Source organism: Lactuca sativa, chromosome 4 (assembly GCF_002870075.4).
Source record: "Lactuca sativa cultivar Salinas chromosome 4, Lsat_Salinas_v11, whole genome shotgun sequence".
NCBI lineage: Eukaryota > Viridiplantae > Streptophyta > Magnoliopsida > Asterales > Asteraceae > Lactuca > Lactuca sativa.
Window position 1 is genome coordinate 291,945,628 of NC_056626.2, and position 24,188 is coordinate 291,969,815.

The 24,188-nt window shown below is 35.7% G+C and overlaps 1 protein-coding gene and 1 pseudogene across 1 annotated transcript; both read left to right on the top strand.

The window, feature by feature from the left end:
* Window positions 1-3,708: 3,708 nt before the first annotated feature.
* On the top strand, window positions 3,709-8,784 carry LOC111892768 (uncharacterized). The gene is made up of 2 exons (XM_023888823.1): window positions 3,709-4,563; window positions 8,617-8,784. The coding sequence occupies exons 1-2, from the start codon at window positions 3,709-3,711 to the stop codon at window positions 8,782-8,784; spliced, it is 1,023 nt and encodes a 340-aa protein (XP_023744591.1).
* A 7,812-nt stretch (window positions 8,785-16,596) lies between these two features.
* Window positions 16,597-17,458, top strand: LOC111892769 (RING-H2 finger protein ATL78-like; annotated as a pseudogene).
* Window positions 17,459-24,188: the final 6,730 nt, after the last annotated feature.

A 24,188-nucleotide genomic window follows, 5' to 3' on the forward strand; every position in this document is an offset into this window, starting at 1 on the left:
ACTATGGGGGTAGCTGTAGTATTCACTAGCAGTCAGATAGTTTGGAAAGTGTTGTAAGACTACAGGGATAGTCGTAGCATTCACTAGTGGTCAGTTAGCATGGGAAGTGTTGTAAGACTGTGGGGGTAGCCGTAGCATTCACTAGCAGTCAGAGAGTGATAGAGTGTCATGAGACTGTGGGTGTAGCCGTAGCATTCACTAGGTTGGTAGATGACATGAGCATGTTGTTAGAATGCAGAAAGAACAGTAGTACCCACCAGGTCGGGTGTAGCGGTGAGGATATGGAAATCCACTTATTGGATTTTGGATTTACCCAAATGGAATAGATATGGTTAAGCCAGTAATGTGACTATAGGGACATCACTATAGTTATGAGATCAGAGAAGCAATGGACTGCTTCAGGACGTGTGAGATAAGGCTACCATTGGTCAGGTAGCAATCACTTTTAGCCTTGGATTTGATGATGACAGGATTCGACGTATGGACTCGATCAGTTAGATCAGGAGGTTGTTAGACCCACAGTGGCATGATAACTAGTCGCAAGTAGTTCCAAAGAAGGATTTCGTTCAGAAGAAGTGTGAGGCGACTAAGTTGGGGTCCTTTGGCTCTGTAATCGGTCTGAAACCCGATATTTCAGATGATTGGCGAGCGAATTGAGACCCAGGAGGTCTCGGTAGCTTATGGGATGTAGCCATGTGGCAGCATACTGCTTCAGGCAGTTCAGTGTCCGGACAGTTTCAACGTCTGGGCAGTATTAGTATTTGTGTTTGGGGTTGCAAGTTCAGGCGGAATAACAGATTGTTTGGGGTATGCCAAGTCACTCGTAGTGGAATTAGTTGAGCTTTGGTCGAGTCTAAATGTTATTGAAGGATAATTGGGTCTGTGACCCTGTTTTATAGTGGGAACCGCGAGTGATCAGAAGTTGAGTAGTCAGTCGAGGGATAAACATACTAGATTCAACGATAATGATTCAGTATGAGTGGTCTGTTAGGGATTCAGATCATCTCGAGACAACAGACTTCAGACGAAGTAGACAAGATTTGGTTGCGAGGAATTTGTTCACCTGCGGATTTTAAGGCTTCGCGAAGATTCGTTACAACTACCCTGGGAAGGCTAAGGGGTGCCCAGGATGGTGACCATGTTACTTGAGGGGTTTGGCACATAAGCAATGGTAAGGAATGATTTCGAGGACGAAATATAATTTAAGTGGGGGAGAGTTGTAACACCTCGTTATAAAATAAATAAATAAATGTATAGAAGCCCTAAAATCAATAACAAATGAGCAAGGCATTAGTTCGAGGAGGTAAAAGTTATAATTATAGAAGTTGGGGGATGAATTGTAATTCACGGATTAGTTTGTAAAGAGTGTTGGAAGTTGAGAGTGCTTTGGTAATTCTGGATTGAATTTTAAATAAAATCATGAAGGAAGGGGTTAAGTGTAAGTATTGGATTCAATTTGAGAATAAATTATGGAGGAGGGGCTGTTTAGTAATTTTGGGGTTTACTATGAAAAGAATTTTTGAAGTCGGGGTATAAAGGGTAATTATTGGATTAGATTGGAAAAGATCCCAAGGGGAGGGACCAGAATTGTAATTATGGGAAAGATGTATATGGATCGGGTATATAACTCCTTTAGTCATCAAACCCTAACCCTAATATGAGAGACGGCCGTCACCCTTATGCCTCCCTCTAGCCGCCATTCACCTCATTTTTCATCTCCGACCCAGTGCTGCCATCTCCCTTCCACTGTCAACGAATAGTGTAGTGGCGAAGAGAAGATCCATGCATCGACGTCGTGTTATTCGGGAGGAGCGGGAGAGTGTGGATCGTGGAGGTCGTGATTGCTGCCGGCGTCGCGTCAGTCGGTGACGGAGGAGCATTTCATCTCCGTCGCACCTGCTTCACTCCACTCTTTCTTCTCCCTTAGTTCGTTGAGGTTCCATAGTCCCTCCATGCCTCCTTCTTCTTACCCTTCCTATTGTCGCTGCTTTATCTCATCACCACCAGCCGCCATGGGTGGTGGCTATGAGTTTGGGTGGATGTGTGATGTTGCTTCGAGATTCGTGTGACTATTGGCTTGCTGTCACCGAGAGCGAGCTCCTGACACTACAAGAATAGAGAGCTATGCAGACGACTCCTATCCAGACGACACCTGTCGTCGGTAAAAGTCGACCTATACAGACGACATGTCGTCAGTACAGGGTTTTCAAACGTTGACTATCTGCCTTTGACCAGAAGAGCTATACAGACGACAAGTTGTCTGTATAAACTCGGCGGGAAACGTGAATTGTTGGCGGTATATCGAAAATCTTTACGGACGAAATGTCTTCTGGAAAAGGATTTAAAAAATAATTTCGATTTATTTTAATCCTTGTAGCAGGAATTCAAAAAGCCACCGTTTTTGTCATCCTATACCGACGACATGTCGTCGGTATAGGGTGATTTAAAATTAATTTCAATTTATTAATTATCCTTGTTGCAGAAACTGGAAAACGATGTCGTTTCTTATGCTATAGAGGCGACATGTCGTCTGGAAAGGTGGGACCGATCCACGTGAATTTTTTTTTTATTTTCTTTTATTTATTAATCACGTGAAGCAAAATGACGACGTATTTGGGTACCTATATAGACGCAGGGCGTTCCAGCACCCGAGTTCATCGGCCACCATAAAGGTAAGTGTTTTGGTCCTTCATTGCTTCTTAATTTGTAATAGATTGGTGCTCGATTTGTAATAATTTGGAGCCCTAAATCAGAGCCCCATTTCTCTATTGGCCAGCAAGAAGGTTCAACTGCTCCATAGAAAAGGATTTCCAGTGATTGACCAATCTCTAATACCAATTTTGAGGTTAGTTTGTTGAGTTCTTTTCCTGTTTATGCTACCACAGTGACGATTTTTTTTCAATAAACAATGATATGTATATGCATTTGTTTATGCACCATAATGTTGCATAAATCTTACATGTCTAAATGTTAAATATGTGAAAACAGGGTATAATGTGACATTTTGCTTTTTCGCTTTTTAAGTGCATACAATGTTATATGTTGGCCACATTTTGCTTTCCATGTGCATACAATGTTATATATTTTACTTATCTACAAGTAAAAGTGATGATAGAAGGCTATAAGATCTTTACAATTTGAGTTTATGTGCAACTTTATAGAACTAGCAAACAAACTTCATGTATACATTATGTTAAGTTAGAAACATTACCTTAAAAAGTATTATCTTGAGTTATTTGATGTAATTAGATGCTATTGTTTGTATTGTAAAGTGTTTAATATGGTTTCAAAGTGTTTAATTTTCTTAGTGACTTAATGTTGGTCATTATGGCTTTAGCTTAATTAGGTTATTAATAGCAACATACTTTTAGTAATTTTAAAATAATTATGAAGTAAAGGTGAATTTATTCAAATCAAATTAAATTAGTTTTAAAATCAAATTAATATTAAATTAAATATAAAATCAAATTAATATGATTTTCTTATTAAAACATGTTGAATTGTTGATTTTTAGTTTAAGTTTCTTCTTCATAACCATGGTGAATACTCTATCCAATCAATCTGATTTTTACTTCTCGAGTATATATTTTTTTTATGTACAAGTGAATACTCTATCCGTTCTTGGGTATATATTTATTTATCTAGCACAAATACAATCTAACTTTCGATAACTATATATATAATATAATTTTTAAAAGTGAAACAGCGATGACGATCGATAAGAGTTGGATTATAGAGAACCGAATGTCTTCAAAATACTTGGAAGGTCTTAAAAACTTTATGATGATTGCTCAGAAACATGTCAACTCTATAGGCAAAGTGTGTTGCCCGTGTGAAATGTTTGTGAATTCGTATCGACATGTTTTGCCTACGGTTTATGCCCACTTACATGCCATTAGGTTTCTAGAAACATATACTACGTGGATTTATCACGGTGAGAAACATGTCGGTTCTTCGGATTTAAGCTACAATTCGACTCCAAGAACAAACACACCCACAAGTAATGAGATGTTTGATGTAATTGATGATGTTATGGCGGAAGAAAACACTAATGAAGAAAATATAGATGAGGAGGGACGAGGTATAGACCCGAAATTTGATGATTTGTTTGAGGAGCTCAATACCAAGTTATACCCTGAATGTAGCGATATGTCCGCCTTAAAATTTTTGGCAAAGTTGTTTCATACTAAAGTGATCAATAGATGGACAAATAGTTCGTTTGATCAACTTGTAGAGTTACTAAGAGCTTCTTTCCCGAAGAGCAAGATTCCAGCTTCACACTATGAAGCTAAAAAGAAGTTGAGAAAGATAGGGTTAGGATATCAATCGATCCACGCTTGCAAAAATGATTGTCCTTTGTTTTGGAAGGAGAACGGTTCCATGCAGAATTGCCCGATTTGTAAGCAGAGTAGATGGGTGGACACAACTACAAAGGGGAAAAAAGTACCACCAAAAGTGTTGCGATACTTTCCTTTGACTCCAAGATTTCTACGAATGTATAGCTCCAGATTCACAGCTAAAGATATGAGTTGGCATAATACTTGTGACAACCGTCAAATTCTGGTCAATGCAAAGTCAAATAAAGTCAACAAGTCAAACCGGTCAACTCAACTAACCCTTGTGTGCTAGGGCTTACGTTATGTATTTACTAAACAACTCGCTAGAATGAGAGATCAAAAATCGAAAAGTATGTACATCTAGATCTCCTTAACCTAAAACTATGGTAAGTGACGAGCTAAACCAATAAAACAATGTTGCATACTCATCCAGAGTGTGTAAGATCCTTAAACAAGGCTTAACAGGGTTTACGGACCTTGCATTGCGAAGCCGGACACTCAAAAAGGTCACAAATGAAACCTCTCTCAATCGTTTTCACTCTATCTCTCTCTATTTAGAAATCTCTCCTAAATCTCTCCAAGAATGTGAAATCTCTCCCAAATATCTCTTTGTATGTGAAATCTCTCCAAGAATGTCAAATCTCTCCCAAATCTCTCCAAGAATATGAAATCTCTCCCAAATATCTCTTTGTATGAGAAATCTCTCCAAGAATGTCAAATCTCTCCAAGAATGAGAAATCTCTCCAAGAATGTGAAATCTCTCCCAAATCTCTCTCAAAAGTTTCTGTAACTTTTTGAAGTCATTCGAGTCATTCCAACCCTTAAACGGGTCAAAAACGGACAAAAAGGGCTGAAGGACCCGAAACCCCTCTTAATGACCCGAAACCCCTCTTAGGGCCGAAAGTCCTCTTAGGGACCGAACCCTTTTGAACTGAACCCGAAGGCTGCTGAACCGAACCCGAAGGGTCCTCTCGGGCCTGAACCTCGCACAAGACCCGAACCCGAAGCCTCGGTCCGTTTCGCTCCATGATGCCTTCGGTCTAGTTCGCTTCTGACTGCTTCGGACCGAGCCTACTCTTCTCGCTGTACCGCTTCGTTTCGCCTCGCACCCAGCCTCAGGAGGACCGAACCTCCGACCCCTTTCCGAGAAGCCTCGCTGGAAGTTCTTTTCTTCCCGGTTTTCGACTACGATTTCATTTTAGCTTCGTTTTTAATTGTTTTAATACCGGATTTTCACCCAAAACTTTATTTTAACATATAAGGACCCATAATTATTAAATTATCACGTTTTTAAGGACAAAACCTTATCCAAAAAGAGTTGGTGATGTACAAGAGGTGGAGTGTTGACTTTCCTTTATTCTATGACACAAGCAACCACCATACCCACTCCATGACTAACCCACACTCCACCCCACCATACCTTGTCACTTCCTAGTCCTTTATACCTCACTCACATGCCATCCCCATGTTTTTGAGAGCTGGACACTCAACCACTCTCCTCATTTCTTTCATTTGCTCTCATTTCACCAAAAATCAAACACAACTTTTCTCTCAAACTTTTTCTCTCTATTTCAAGACTCTAAGGCTGATTTTCAAGCTTTATTCCTCTCTTGGTAAGTATAATTCACCCTCCTTGTGATTATTACACCTCATTCTACTCAAATCATTGATTTCTTACACAAACATCATCACATTCTTGTTAGATCTTCGAACCGTCAAGTGATTCTTCAAGTGTTCTTGAGTTGAACACTTCTTCTCTCCATCATCCATCTTCTGAAATCACTCAATGTGAGTTCATACCCCTACATTTTCATGTTTTCTCAAGTTTTTAGGGGGGGGGGGGATACAAGTTAAAACACCAAGAACATAACTAAACTTTTCTAATAGCCTTCATCAGAAAATTTCAACTCCATTCACGGACTATTTTGGACAACTTAAACATTTTAGTTTTCAAAACTGTTTTTGGTGCAAGTATTTCCACTTCTTAGCTTTACAATGACTACTTGCACATCTCCACACGATTTTTCTACAATTTATGGTGATTTTTACAAAACAGTCTATCCTTTCAAACACAAATCCGGACCAGTCTGTGAATATGAGCATTTTAATACAAGTTAAAGGCTTCCAAAAATCATGATAAAAATTATGAGTAAACTAGACACATTTTAGGAACTCTCAAAATTTACGAATCTAGTTTTCTACTTCGTATGATTTTTCTATGATTTTTCTAAAATAGTGCAGAAAGGTTAAGAGTTAGTTAACAACTTATAACTTTCAAAACACTTTGTAATATGTTGAGCAAAGTGTTAAATCTTTGATGACTTCATATATTACATGTATTTTCTTGTAGTGGCATAATTATATAATAGAAAATACTTACTGAATTTATAAGAATCCCCCATCATAACCATTAGTACAAAACAAAGCAAGGTAAACATAGCTATATTGTACTATACATTTGACTTACAAAGAAAGGGTTCTTATACACCACAAGTAAACATACTAAACTATAGTTAGGTTGCATATACATTTCAAACATTTTGATAAACTATAATAGGTATAGTTTATGATCATTTACATTACAAAAAGGTTTTCATACGAATGGGGTACATTCCAAAGTACCGGGTTTTCATATAAAGGGGGTACATTCCAAAGTACTGGGTTTTCATATGAATGGGGTACATTCCAAAGTACTGGGTTTTGATACGAATGGGGTACATTCCAAAGTACCAGGTTTTCATATAAATGGGGTACATTCCAAAGTATCGGGTTTTCATATGAGTGGGGTACATTCCAAAGTACCACGTTCTCACAAAATAGTTATTATGATATTAAAACTATATTTCATCTAGAATTGTTAGGCTTCAACTATAATCGCTGAGCGTATATGCTTGAGTCGTATAAGAATTTAGTTTCAATTGGCTTAGAATTGGTGGGCCCGCCTCATCTCCTGTTCCTTGTTTGGTTGTGGACCTAGGGCAGACCCACTATATTCAACGTTTTATCTAACTTAAATCTTATAGAACTTATATACGCTAGACAATTATAGGAGAAAGCTACGGGTCATTCTAGGGTTCATTAGCACATCATATAGGAATATTCTGTTCACACTTAACTAAGAAAATATTGGATTTTCTGGAAATTAAACTCTATCGATTTTACAAGGAAAACGGTTTCTACTTCAAACAAAACTCTTATGAACTCACCAACTTAATTGTTGACACTTTGTCAAAACTACTTGTATTCTTTGGAAATCAGTGAAACAGGAAAACGTCAGCGCTTTGAGGATGGGACGTTAAACCATGAACAATTTATTTTTGTCATCATAATGTAATTGATTTTGAAACATGTAAACATATACTTTGATGTAACTTTTTCAATTATATTTATGATGGTTGTATTTACTTTGAGCACTATTATACACGTTGTTGTGATATTGTACATGAAGTCCTCCACCCCCGGACGTTTCCGCCATCCTTGGTTTGGGGGTGTAACAATACTGGACGCTCAATATATGGTATGATGTATCATCCTGTTGATGGGAAGTCATGGAAAGATTTTGATCAGAGATATTCAGAGTTTGCTAAAGAACCTAGAAATGTTCGTCTAGGTTTGGCTGCTGATGGCTTTAATCCATTCGGCAACTTTAATAGTACTTATAGTACTTGGCCGGTTATATTAACTACATACAATACACCACCATGGATATGTATGAAAGAGTCTTCTTTCATGCTAACTTTGCTGATTCATGGCCCTAAATCACCCTCAAAGGACATTGATGTTTTCTTGAGGCCTTTGGTGGATAAGTTGAAAATGTTGTAGGCTGAAGGAGTCCAAATGAGAGATGCGTCAACCAACACCGTATTCAAAATGCATGCAATGTTGTTATGGACTATCAATGATTTTCCAGCGCGTGGAAGTTTGGCTGGATGGAGCGTTCAAGGTTATTAAGCATGCCCTACTTGTAACGCAGACACATCTTCCATTCATGTCACCAACAAGATGTCTTATGTTGGTCATAGACGATTCTTGCATATGAACCATAAGTGGAGGCAAAGTTTATTGTTTAATGGTCAACCTGAGAGAAGGCTACATCCAAGACGATTTAGCAATACAGCTATATTAAAGCAATTGGCTTGTCTCCCCGATCGTATTCCAGGGAAACATCCTGAGCACGGGGGTGCAACAAGAAAGCGCAATGATGAAACAAGAAAAAAAAGAGTTGAATTGGACGAAACGTAGTATCTTTTTTAAGCTTGAGTATTGGTATTCCCTCTAGCTAAAACACAATATAGATTTTATGCATGTGGAGAATAATGTGGATGAGAGTTTTGTAACTACTGCATTGATGAATGAAAAAACCAAAAACAAAAAAGAGGCAAGAGAAGACTTGAAAATATGGGCATTCGGCCAAATTAGTGGCCAAAAGAGAAAGTCAACAAGATGAAGAAAGTCAATAAGAATAAGGAAGACAACAAGAAGAAAATAATACTACCACATGCTGATTACTCTTTTAAACCAATTGATCGACAACGATTCTGTCAATTCATTAAAAGAGTGAGGCTACCTGATGGTTTTGGATCGAACTTTAATGAGAAGGTGAATGATACCGCATCAAATTTGGTTGGGCTAAAGTCTCGCGATCATCACATCCTAATGCAACGATTGTTGCCTATAGGGGTTCAAGCATTTCTCCCAGAAAATGCTTCAACAACAATCATTGACTTGTGTAAATTCTTCAAAAAAATTTGTGCACGGTCATTAGATGTTAACGACATGAGAAATGCCAGAAAAGAAGTGGTGGAGATTTTATGCAATATTGAGTTGATATATCCTCCAGCATATTTTGACATCATGATTTATCTTATTCTTCATTTACTTGAAGAAGCCATTCTTGGAGGGCCTGTATACATGAGATGGATGTATCCTTTTGAAACATACATGAAAAAACTTAAAAATTATGTCAGAAACAAAGCCAAGCCAGAAGGCTCAATAGCAAAGGGTTATGTTGCAGACGAAGCTTTAACATTCTACCTAATGTATCTTGAGGGTATGCAAACCAAATTCAATCGTGTTGATAGAAATGAGGATCTTGGCCTTCCAAAAAGGAAATTTACTATGTTCTCATCAGAATGTCGACCAATGTCCACTAAGAAGCTCGCCGAACATTGTAAAGATGCCAAAAAATCATTGCATTGGTTTGCACTAAACAACTGTGATGAGGATGAGCTGAAAGGCTACATATCGTAAGTTTTGTGATCTATTAACTACTTTTTCGTTAGTGTTACCATATCTTCAAAATATTCTAATTGTTTTGTCTCATATCCAGTGGATTCAAATCAGAATTGCCTGAAAGTGATTTGAAAACAGAATTTCCTCCATGGTTCAAAAGAAAGGTAAATACCTTATATTCTAATATATAATATAAAACTAATTTATATTATTAATTAAATGTACAGTATTATATTTCCTTATAGATTTATCGTCTCGAAAGAGAATCACCTTCGAACTGTACTAACGAATTAAAGGCATTAGCACATGGTCCGTTAGATGAAACTTCTTACATTGACGACATAGTAAATGGTGTTCGATTTGTTGTACATAGTCGTGATATCCAACGTACTACTCAAAATAATGGCATTCTTACATTAGGAGTAGACGGTACATCATTTACGGTCAATTGGAGAACATCATAGAGTTGCAATATGTACATGGTTATTCAGTTGTACTCTTTCGTGGTAAATGGTTCAATGCATCATTAGATAATGGATGTTTAATTAGTAAAAAGAATATGGTTGTTATCGATACCAGTCATGAATGGTATGTCGGTAAAACATTGTATGACGATCAACAATACATCTTAGCCACTCAATCTAAACAAGTGTTTTATCTCCAAGATCCTACTTGAAACAATAATTGGAGAGTTGTGGAATATGTTCATCATCGAAAACTTTGGGATCATCCAAGTATCAGTGTTAATGAGATAGATGTGGTGAATGACACTCGATCAAATGATTTTCCCTTGGCTGTCAATTTAGGTGATGGTGATGATGATACATACTCCGTTGACGGTGATGATATGTACTTTTTAGATAATAATGATGATGGTGAATCAAGTGTGGCTCCTACTATAAACGATGATAGTTTCTTTAATGATGATGATGATGGTGGTGATACGTACCCTTCAGATAATGATGACGATTTCATAAACGATGACGAATTTATTAATGATGATGTTGTACATTTTGTTATGGTTGTTATACATTTTGATTGCTTAAAACTTTTTATTATTTTTTTTAAAGTACGTTTAGTATATTTTCTAGTATTTGTTAAACAGATGGCTACACATGTTGCGAGGGGGCATGGAGGAGACGGTGAGGAACGACCTCCACATGAGCATGCAGGCAAGATACCGGCGGATTGTCAATCTTGTAAGTTACATCAATTTCTTAAATATATTGGATATATTTTTAAAGTTTTAAATTTCTAAATTTTTAGTTCTATGTATCAATGTAGCAAACTCGACGCGTCGGCGTGGAAAATGAACATGCTTAAATATGCGAAAAAAGTTCAAGCACAACGGTCAACCTTTACATGTGGAAATTGATAGCGTCGGGGGGACCTATAGATTCATAAATACAAATGGCAAAATGTTGACAAGGTTTATCTCAAACTTTGTGGCAAATCATGTACCACTCCATTATAGGACTTTGAAACGTGTTCCTTTCCATTACTATGAAGCTATGTATCCTGAGATTGAAGTAAGTACAAAATACTTTTTATATGTGAAAAAATTTATACTTTTTAAATATTTTTTTATTAATTAAATATTTTTTTATTGCAGACATATTTTGATCTTGATATGTATCGGGGTACAGATCTGTGGGAAGCCGTTCGAGGGACTGTACAGAGCGACTGCCAAAGAGCTTATAAACAGCACAAACTTGACGTGAAAGATTATTTTGATAGGGTTGGTGTATATGATGATGTGGAAGGTGCAAGACAAACTCCACCGGATGATATGGACGACGAAGCTTGGAATAACATGATCGATCTTCTTTTTTTGGATGAGGGTTGTAGGAAGCAGTGCAAAGAAGGTAAAGAAAGCAGGTCCAAACTTCAAATTACGAGTGCTCATAGAAGTAGAACATATGCAGGCAGACGATGTGAGGAGGTAATTAAATTAATTTGTATTTTATAAATTTTTTATTAACACTTATATAAATATATTAATTGTTTTTGGCTTATTATAGAGAGAAATAGGAGAAGACCCGCAACATATCGACGGTTGGAGACAGATGCGACTTAAAGAAAGTCGAGGTTAGTGTACACCACAAGCAGAAGTACTTTGGGTAAGTAATAAACAAAGTTAATAAGTTGTTTGATAAATATGTTATTATTATTTTAGTTAGTTTAAGGTATAATATTATTATTTTAGTGTATAAATTTACTTATTTTTTTAATTAATGTACTTTTATTGTTTTCTTTATCTTAGGAAAACATTCAACGAAAGAAGATGGTGATGCAATCACAACTCGGGGAGAACGAAAAGTTAAAAGAAGAACAATGACTCGCTCGTGCCCTCGGTGAGAGACGTGGGCATATTCACGAAATTGGAAGGAAACCAAGCATCAACAATAATTTATTTCCAAATGAACATACCAAACATTCCAAAGCTTCCACATTCCAATCTTCAGATAATCCCAAAGTTGATGTATTATCCCAACAAATTCAATTGATGCAGCAACAAATGCTACAAATGAACCAAATGTTTAATAACACTTTCACCTCTTTCATTCTAAACTTCCAACCACAACCAATGCCACAATTCCAGTTTAATCCCAATATGGTTCCACAAAATAACCCCGAAACATCAAATGAACTCGCGGATGATGATGATGATGATTTTGATGATGGTGGTGATGAGGAGGAGGAGGAGAACTAGAATGGTAATGACAACAATGTTTGTTAAAAACGTGCTTTTTTTATTATTTTGTTTGATGATGTTGATTATGGTGGTGATGATGAGGAGGAGGAGGAGGAGGAAAACTAGAATGGTAATGACAACAATGTTTGTTAAAAACTTGTCTTTTTTTATTATTTTGTTATGTAGTAGAATTTGAATGGTATGTTATGTTTATTAAGTGCTTTTGGATTTTAATGATATGTTATCTTATGTTTATATTATTCTGCAAATATCCCTTTTGGATTTGTTTTAAACGGTATATATATAACAAAACTTGTGGAAGATATTAAAAAAATGGCTATAGAGACAACATGTCGTCGGTGTATCTTTCCAACTGTAAAAATTGTTTTCACTTTTACAAACGAGAAGTCGTCTCTATAGCTCACACATATCCAAACAACAAGTCGTCTCTATAGTGTTACACTTTTACCGACGACAAGTCGTCTCTATAAGGTGCGAATAAAACTTTTTCTAATTTCCTCGAAAATCAATCTCGACGACCCTTTGCAGACGACATGTCGTTTGGACTGACTATGCTATACCGACGACACCTATACCGACGACATTTTCGACTTTTACCGACGGACCTATACCGACGACTTTTTACAGACGACATGTCATCGGTATAGGCTTTAGCGACGACAAGTCGTCTGGACAGAGCTCAAAATTGTCGTTTGCATAGTGTACGATCCTTGTAGTGTGAAGACCACCCTTCATGTGTGCTGCTGCCTAACGCCGTCAAGACTGCCGCTGCCACCTCTCTATGGTGTTGTCGTCGCCAACTGCCACCAGCAGGGTGGCTGGACTCATTTGCAAAAAAAAAGTATGGGTGTATGTTTGTGTGTAATTGCTACTACCGGTTTCGATGGGGTTGGAAGTGTGTTTGTGTGGCCGGAGAGTCCACCACCACCACCGTGAGGTGGTGGCTGCCGCCACTCACCACCGCCAGCAACCATGGTGGTTATGTGTGTGTATGTTTAGCTTAGTTATTAGGTGTGTTACTTTGGTATTTTCATTGTAATTGTAACAAAAAAATTGAATAATGAAAAGAAATTGAAAACCACCACCTTAGGGTGGTGGCCGCCGCCTCCTGCTGCCACCGGCCTCCGTGTCGGGTGGCGGTGTGCTTATCTTGTAAGTTTGATTCGTTTGGGGTACTTGAAACCCTAATGGGCCCAGTGAAGCCTAATGGGCTAAGTGAAAACCCTAATAGGCTTAATGATATTCTAGTGGGCGTAATAGGCCCAATAAAGCCCTAATTGCCCAAAAAGCCCAATAAATTGATAAATGGGCTAGTATTTGGGTTGGAAACCCTAATTAGGGTTTGGAAAACCCTAATGCAATGAAACCCTAATTTGGGGAATTAATTGGGACACACAAGAGTTATTTGATAACTAGAAATATTAAGTAGTAATCAATGGCAAAAATTAATCTAAGCAATATTGGACTTAATGGATTAAGTCTTTAGTGGATTAAGCCCTTAATGGGTTAAGTAGGAAACTTAACCCTAATCATCATTTTATGAGAAACTCTAATTTCACTTGGGTTTATTGTTGGGCCTTTCTATTGGCCTTGATGGTTGGGTTATTAATGGGCCATCCAAAGTCAAGCAATTGGACTAGAATAATTTAATGGGCCTAGGGTAACGCCCATGTAAGGGGCTTGGGCCCAAATTGGAAAATTGGGCCATAGAATATGCCATAGTTTGGGCCATAATGATTATATGATGTTGGGCCTCAGAATAAGACCATGTATAGGCTTGGGCCCAATTTGGAAAATTGGGCCATATGTTGGGCCTTGATTCCTAGTTGGACTTTGGGCCTATGGATTAGGCCTTGGGCTTGAATAAAGCCAACCTTGGGGTAATGTAGTAATTATCCATGTATGTAGTTATGGATATGTGTTGTGACCAAATTATTAATTGGGTGTTATTTTGGTGTTGATAGTTCGGGAATCTGTCATCGAGCAGCTGGGGTTGTGTCTGCGGGACTTCAGCAGTGTAGGATTGTGTCTACGAGACTTCAGCAGTGTGAGGTGAGTTACCTTCCAATAGCGGTGGGTCTACCGCCACAATGTCGGCCCACCAGTAGGAGTTGTATGTTAGAGGATTGTCATTGTGATATCAACTAGGTTTGCTAGTACATGATATGTTATATGCTGGCATGATATGTTATATGTGATAGTAGTAAAGTTCGGTTGTTAGGACAGAAGGGTAGGTCAGGCACCCTAGATATGTCTGACAGTATGTGATGATATGTTTATATGTTGGCATGATAGGTTATATGTGATAGTGGTAGTAGGAGGGGAATAGTCCCCCAAGTTCGGTTGTTAGGACCGAAGGGTAGTTCGAACACCACAAATATGTCTGATAGTATGTTTTTGTTATGATATATGTGATAGTAGCAGTAGGGGTGGAATAGTCCCCGAGGGTCGGTTGTTAGGACCGACGAGTAGGTCAGCACCCCAGAATGGCTTGACACAGGTAGGTCGGCACCACAGAATGGTCGTACCGGGTAGGTCGGGCACCCCAGAATTGTCCGACAGTATGTATGCTTTGTGATTGTATGGTATGTGGTATGATGCGGGAACTCACTAAGCTTTGTGCTTACGCTTTTCAGTTTTGGTTTCAAGTACTTCATGTTTAAAGGAAAGGAGTCAGCTTGATCGCAGCGCATCACACTATGTTTTCCGCACATGAGATCTCTGGGATTACACTCTAATATGGTTTTATGATAATATGTTTTGATTACTAACATTTTGGTTTGACACGGGATATTATTATGAATGTTTTTATACTGATGGTTTTATGTAATAACTTATTTAAAAATGAAATTTTTGGTCTTGAAAATTGGGATGTTACATGTTGTCTACCTCAACCGTGTTTCTAATTTCCGACGAGGAGGATGGAGAATCAACCTCCATGTCCGAGAGAGGAACTTGGGAAGGGATCGGGAATCTATTGAGATTAATGGAAGCTTGAGGCGCATGAGACTCCGAAAAATCAATTGGGGCAACAATGACATTCCTTAATACTCTTCTTTTATCCTGGGCACTATCGAAGTTCATATCTGCCCACACATGGCGAGATTAGATCCACCATTGTTGAAGCGGTCAAGGAATCAAGCTTGGAGGACTCGACATCAAATACATCCGACAAAGCCAGGTCCCCGGAGGTGACATCTTCACTAGTAGACGTAGTAATGGATGATGATGATCGGGGAAACCGAAGTGACATACATGGGAAACGTCAAGGGTCAATTGCTTGAATTGATGCGCATGGGAAATTGCAGGCGGAGATCGGAATTCTTGACAATAATGAAGGTATTATTGTTGTGGTGTATGTAGACCTAATTAATGAACTATAAATATCAATGCATGTAAACGATTGCTATGTGACAATGAAGGAAATTCTTGACACAGGATGGAAATCATTGCAAAAGTTTGGCCTACCGTAAGTTTTATGGTAACCAAGATTATAATGAATTGTATCTTCAATAAATTTTAAAATACCTTGAAACAAGATTATAATGTGGTACATACAAAATTTGTGAATTTGAACAAAACTTGAAACCGCATAAATTGCTACTAAAGCGCATAAACCATCTGTACCGCACCGTAAACACCTCTACTTTACACATCTAATATATCGGTTCTGACATAATTTATGGTTTTCATTTGAGCAAAAGTCATATATTTTTAATCCATTTACTTGTATGTTTGAGCGTAGTATTAATTAAACGTATATAGTCATTCAGTTATTAAATTAAAAACCTTTCCTGAAAACAGGAGAAAAAAGGTGGTTATGCAAAGCATACGAAGATGTACAAAAGCTCCACGCATAGAATTTTTGGTTTTTTTGGACGGCAACTCGTATCATTATTTGACTTCAAGAGAGTGCGTCGGACCCATATAAATAGAGAAACCCTTTTACTAAATAATTGCACATACCATATATAGTGGAAGATCCAAATTAATGGTGGAGATCATATAGATTACAAAGACGAATAGATATATACCACATGGTTGCTCAAACACTAATTTGATACAAAGGTGTCGAAATAAAATCCCACATGGTGGCTCAAATCCTATTCAAATATCCTCTCTTTTTTCTTAAAATACACAAAGTGCGACCCTATTCTAATCACCCCTCTATATATATATATATATATATATATATATATATATATATATATATATATATATATATATATATATATATATATATATAAGCGTTGGTCTTTCATTGAATTCTCATCTAAACAAACCTTGATCATTATTCACAAACAACTTAACATGTCAACACTGTCTACTGAGCACTTTGAGAATGAAACGAGGCATTTTAATTGAAGAAAACTTCTACTTCACACTTATTCATACCAACAACCAGCGGCTGCTGTGATAGGTCCATCACAGTCAAGCCCATATACACAACGTAGCAACTTTGATACGAATGTGGTGATGGTGCTGTCGGTGGTGCTATGCGCTCTGATTTGCTCACTAGCATTGAACTCCATCATCAGGTGTATATTAAGATGCACGGGATTATCTAGTTCAGAAAGTAGCGGTAGCCAGGAAAGTACTTTAGTTAAAGCCAACACTGGAATCAAGAAGAAAGCATTAAAGATTTTCCCAACAGTGAGCTATTGGGAAGGACTGAAGCTACCAGGATTGGACAAAGAATGTGTGATATGCTTGGGTGATTTTTCAACAGGAGAGCGAGTAAAAATACTGCCCAAGTGCAACCATGGATTTCATGTGCACTCCTTAATTGAAACATGTCAAAAGCAATGTTTTAAAAACCGGTTTGAACCGGCCGGTCGAACCGGTTGGACCGGGAACCGGAAGAGGGAGCGGTTAAACTATCACCGGTTTTACATTGATTTCTGAACCGGATTGAACCGACCGGTTTTTAGAAAAAACCTGTTGAATCGGTCAAAATAAACCGGTTGAACCAGTTAAACCGAATAAAAACACATGAAAAAAAAACCATTTACATAATAAACTTTGGTGATTTTTTTTCAAATCTATTTAGTTTTCTTTAATTAAAAACATCTGGTAAATGTTATAGATTCTTTTGATGTGTTTGTATTCATCAAAAACTATATTTCGTTTCGGTATTATACTTTATTTTCTTTTTGATGTATATGGATTGATTTAAAACACTAACACTTATGGTTATGTGTTATTTTAATGTATTTGGATTCATCTACAACTTATTTTTAATGTTTAAACTTGTAAACATCAAATTCATAATTTTTATGTATATGTATGTGTAGGAAAATAAAAAACATGAAAAATATAGAAACCGGTTCATCCGGCGGTTGAACCGGTTAAACCGGGAACCGATCACTATACCGATTCAACTAAAAAACCGGTTTTTAAAACATTGGTCAAAAGATAGTCAGAGGTGGGAACTGTAGCATCATTATATCTTCGCGAAGGTCCAAGAAATATTACTACTCTTACCATATTACCTCTACCACATGAAGGTCTTGTAACAAATTATGAGACTTAACTAGCTTCTTCATAAAATGAACAAATCAAATGTAATTACTGTAATACTCATACGTAGATAGGTAGGAATTTTTTCCATTGAGTAATTTAAATTATTATCGACACCAAAAGTTCTTTCCCGACAATAAGTTACAAACTTTGCAATTGTATTACAAGTCTTTTTTTTCTAAAGTATATATCATCAAATTAAATTCGTTAAAACTTTACTGTAATGTATATTCTTTTATACTTATAAGTTTGTTAATACTTATATATAAATAAAAGGGTACTTTTAATAAATAATATAATCTGAGTATCGTAATTCATTCTTTATAAACAATACACAAATTTGGATGATGGCGTGATGTCTTTTTAGAGGTGCACAAACCATAGTGGTTTTTGTAAGACAAAAAAAAATAACCTAACCGTCACTTCATATTTCGGACGTGTTTGGTACGGAACGTTTTGGAGCGTTTGAGAGCTTGTAGCTTCTAGTGTTTGACAAAATGCTCCGTTTAAAACAAAAAGTCTCGTTTGACACTACAAGCTTCTAGCGGTTTAGTTTAATCAAAACACTCCAAATCCAAAAGCTACTTCATGTAGCGTTTAACAAAACGCTACAAGCTACAAGCTACCCGTTACCTGTTACAAGCTAATTTTGCCGAACACGCCCTTCAAGTTGTCATATAACCGGTTAGGATTTAACCCTATCGCCGGCTAGGAATCACTTACCAGAATAATTGCGGAACAAAATTTTTGCCCGGTTTTAAGCTATTCGCAAAAAGCTGGACTTTCTTTCGGAAAAACAAAAAAAAAAACAGTTTTCCGGGTCAAACCATCCAGCTTGACTTTATTATGTAAAAAGGTCATAGGATTGTTAATATAGTCGTTCAGAATGCCAAAATCACCATTTTGCCCCTCTAATGTTAGTATAAGTAGGTATTGGTTCAATTGGTTACAATACAACGTAAACAATGCCCTTGTCAGATAGTTAGTTTTTATATTCGTGTATAGATTCTCAACACACACTCTGGTTCAATTAGGTGATAAGAACACTCCAAATTCGGTTCTTCTATGCTAAAGAGCTTCTAGAAGGTGTTATAAGTGTTACTAAGAAGCTAGGGATTGTCATACCACCTTTATACATACTATTGGGATTGTCATACCACCTTTATAAGTGTTACTAAGAAGCTATAAGTGTTACTAAGTGTTACATACTATGCTAAAGAGCTTCTAGAAGGTGTTATAAGTGTTACTAAGAAGCTAGGGATTGTCATACCACCTTTATACATACTATTGGGAGGGAGTTCGAGTCCAAAACATAACATATGTTTTGGTCAAAATTACACAAAATAGTAACCTACTTCACTAAAAGTCATTTCACATATGGTTTTTGTAAACAACGTGTATAAAAATCTGTATTATAAGCGAACGGAGTTTATATGGTATTTTAAGGTTTTTTTTTTCTAAATTTAGCTTTTGTAAATAAATAAACCCATAAAATTAAAAAATAAAGAGGACCATAATATACATTATGTACGGCTATTATAGGAATGACATGTCACTGTTACATTTTTTTTATTTCTTAAAAAGATATAGTGACTAAACTATGACGATAATATCTAGTTTCTAAGAAGGAACCTATGGCGACGACAAAAGGTGTCTATAAAGATGAGGTTAGGGCGGTAAAGCTTATGCGACAACATTTCGTCGTAGACACCTACATAGACTTACACCTAACGACAAAAGTTGTCATGACCACATATCCTTTTTCGTGTAGTGTTACGAGTATAATGTGTAAGCGGGTCAGCCCGGTGAGACAATGGTGCTCCAATGGGTATTGTAGATCGTCTAGTGGCTTTTACATAGTAGTCCACTAAAGATTTTTAATATGAAAAAAAATATCGCCCTTAATTAAGTTGAAGGATGATGTGCAAGTCAAGGATAGAAGCAAGATAAGCCAATAGGTTGTTTTCAAATGTGCACATGAAGAAGAAATGTTGGGATATTTTTTTTTCAATTAAGGTTTATTTAAGTCTGCGACAACATGCATTTTCCGTCTATAGCGGGTAGGTAATTTAGCTACCTCCGCAGCAACAATTGCTTCAGCAGGAGCTGTTTTCTTCAATTTGTTGGCTTCCTTCAATACTGCAGCTCACAGTTCTTCTCTGATGGAGGTGTCTCCACTCGGGAAACGGGCAAGCAAATCAACTAAGGCTTCACTTGCCCTTCCCCTTGTACAGCCTTATTAGGCAGGCTGTTTTCATTATGTGTTTATAGTTTATGAGATAGAATATTTCCCGGAGAATGGATCAATCATGAGATGCAAAAGATTAGAAGAGATTAAATCAAATTCAATAGAGATGAAATTTAAACAAATTGACCTTTTATTTATTTTCATTTATTGAATGATACACAAGCATACAATATCCAAGGATATTGATCATAAAGGTAATTCTAAAATGTATACAAATATTGAAACTATATACCAAAAATTTCAAATGTTAATAATAAAATCATTAGGGGCATGTTAATGTTCACAAACCCATCGACATCCATCACGTAAAGCATACTAAACAGGGAGTGAAATTTTGTTACTTGATTTATTATATTCCTTTACAAGCATAACAAAAATTATAAAAAAAATAAAACGATATAATCTCATGATGTAATGAGATAGTTAAAACCCGTCCTATGTGAGTAGCTCTAAAAGTTAATTTCCATTTCACACATTTGTCATATACAATGAAGACGCTACAATGAATACACACTGTACAATGAAGACGTTCATTCCATTTTAAATTTTAATGTCGCAATGCATAAAAGTTCGAAGTCGCACATATTTGATTTTTTGAACGACAATCTATTCTACTCCTTAATTCCATATATATCTACGAATCCTTCAATATCAAGAAACGGATAACAACATCTGATACCGCTAAACAAGAAACCATTTGATGCATTGGTCAAATGTCTAACCATTGTATTTTGAAAAGTAAAGATTGACTTCTTTATTTTGCGTCAAAATTTGAATTTCTTAATATTTTTCTTTTAGAAATTAAATATCTTCCTATTTATTTTTGTTATTATTTTTATTATTCAATTTGGTTATCCATAAAATATATGTAAACCAAATCAAGGAATAATCTCTAATCACAAAGCCACTATTTTAATTGAATAATGATTACAACTTGCATTAATTTTAGTAAAGATTTGATTTTAGTGATATAGAATAATCATGAAAATCAGATACTCCGTACAAAAATATAGTTGTGTCATGTTAATCTCATACTTTTAGTTGAGCTTTTAAACAAAAGTTGTCAAAGATTTCAAATATTTATATAAGAAAGGTTTTGATAAGCAAAATAAATGCAACCATTATCTATGTTTAATATAAATATATAAAGATGTGGTTGTGGATCACCCTTCTTTTCTAGACATTGATGTTTATGTAGCATACTGAAAACGTACATATAGTCAGGTTTGTTTGTTTTGGGTGGGACAATATTGATGAAAATACTACAATAATATTGAGAATTAGTCAAACGTTGAGGTATTTCTTTGATATAATTTTGTTAAAGTAAAAGTGTTTTATTATATGATATTTGTTTCCCAATATAATGTTGGGAATATTAGGGTTTATGGTGGAGATCTGGATACCAACTTGGATCGTGATATCACTTTCCGAACTGATATTTCTACCCTATGTCTGTGTTACAAGAAATTCAGCTTACGATAATCCAAGTGGACACTTACGATTCTAGGCACAGAAATCGTAAGCCAATATTCTAGAGGATTATGTGAAAGTGTAATAAAACGAGAGCTTAAGATCGTAACTCCCTTCTATAAGGAAGAGTTGTTTATATATTAAACAAGATTAGCGTTTCATTAGGGTTGGGCTGTCATTAGTTACTTTGGAAGCAAGTAATGTTAATCTGGATTAACGAGGATTTAGGGTTACCAAAACCAACGGAACCCCAGCCAGGGGCTCTGCCCCCTTGGACCCCGCTAGGGGCGCTGCCCCCGGACTCCCGACTAGTCGTCGAACCGGCTTCTAATTCGATCTTATACATGTGTGCACTCCGTACAACTCCTTAGATATATTAGAGTACGAATTATGAAGCCCCTTAGCTCACATGTTAGTTTCAGTTACTTAAAATAACATGGTAATATCACCAACATATAACACTCATCAATTGTTCTTCGATAGCGAATGACTCAACAAGTCCGTGAAAATTATCTTGGTGAGCGTTTCAAAACTTGCAGTAGTATGAAAGAAGAAAATATGAAGCCACAACTTTTTTTCCATGTGTCAAAATATCATTGAAAATAATGTGGCGTGAGTTGTGAGTAAAGTAAAATTAAGGGTAATAAATGGAGTACACCCCCGGTCTTAAGGGATTGAACATTCGCATTTATTTATTTTCTAACTATTACTTGATCAATTTTTTTCAAAAAGAAAACGCACTTCTAAAATATCTATTTTCATCGTCGTGTTCTAACATTATTATTGTACACTTGATACATATTTTCATGTTATACGATAGGCCTGTGATCTCACAATTGGACACTACATCCTTGGCCATTTTTTATTGATCGAGTAAAAGGTTAAGGGAAAAACGCTTTTCACGACGTTTCCCACTATAGAAGATTTAAAACGATAAATTTGATTATCGAATCAATTGGTTCATATACTTTGTTTATTCGCAAAGTATTTTTGTTGAGACATTGGTACATAGAAAAGGGGAAAATACAACACGAGATAAAATAACTGCTAAACAATGCCAACCCAATAAAGCGGGATAACAAATTCCCATAAGAAACTATAAAAGTATCTATCTATAATATAATAATAGAGATTGAGATAAAGATTAAAAGAGTGAAGTGTCTTGATGTGTAAATCACCTTCCCACTTGCAAAAGCGTAACCACATATTTGTACTATTTAATTAGTGTTAAAGATAGAAACAATAAACCAAATTGGGGTTATTATGGATTTTCACTAAAACTTCTTTTTATAGATGATAACATGTCTAATTTGATGTTTAAACAATCAACGCATATTGAAACAAATGTCATATTTCCTTCAAGATGAAGAGTGTACGTAATTAAAGCTATTCCTTCAAAGACTTCGTAAAGGCTCCTGTGCTTTACTTTAATTTTTCTATCTAACTTGGTACTATTATTTGTGCACCATTTTATTTATCGTACACTTTTATTTGACAAAATTAGAAAATCAAAGAGTGTAATATAAATAATTAGAAGATGTGTGTTTGGTAATAAATAAAATCACCCATCCCAATATCATATATCATAACACGAGTTCTTGTAATTTGTTAGTGGCGTAACCAGAATTTTGTTTTAGGATGGACCAAATAATTTATAAAATATGAACCATAGTAAAATACTTCAAATTATAACAAAATGTAACAATATATGCAGCAAAAATATTCTATTTGCGTACAATTTAAAATTATATATATATATATATATATATATATATATATATATATATATATATATATATATATATATATATATATATATATAAATTTGAGTGGCCCTTGTACTAACGCGGCCACTGTAATTTGTCAATCCTTCGTTGGCGATATATAATATTTCAAAAATCAACCATAAGTTCAAATTAAAATTATCATTTATTATTAAGCTATTAAATCATATGATATAGACGCTTTTAAAAAAAAAACAAAATTAAAACAATAGTGGCCAAGATAACTATCAAAATTAATTAATATATGGTTTTCTCCTTCAATTGGCTTCATAAAAAGCCTCTTTAGTGCTTAAAATTGCCCACTAATTGAAATAGAGGAACTCCATAGACAAAAATTCCATGTCACTTTTACATATAGGATTTTTCCTGGCTCCTTCACCACATGTATGTATCGTAGTGCTAACATCTTGAGAAAACGTCAAAGGAAGATAAGGCACTTTTTTATATGATTGCTCTTTACAAGAGTCCATGTTGAAATATTAAATTATTATATTCCGTTTTAATGTGTATTTTTTATTCGTTATCTCTAAAGCGATTTTTTCGATAGAATGCCATTTGTCTCAAATAAAGACAATTTTGTGTTTAAATTATTTACTAAAATAATATAATCTGTTATATACTTATTACGGCACAACAATATTTTCAATATATTTTTTCAAATAAAATCAAAACAAAGGTTCTTAAGATAGGAATCCTATGTAGGATCGTTTTTAGGTTTGCAAGATCTGTATCGGAATTTTAAGATCCCACAAAATAAAACATAATTTTAAAAGTTGATAAATATTTGAAATATTCAATTTTTTGTTAAAAAGTTATTAAAACTTCAAAATATTAGTTATAAGGCACAACCCAAAATGTTAAACAGTAATTGGTAAAGGATA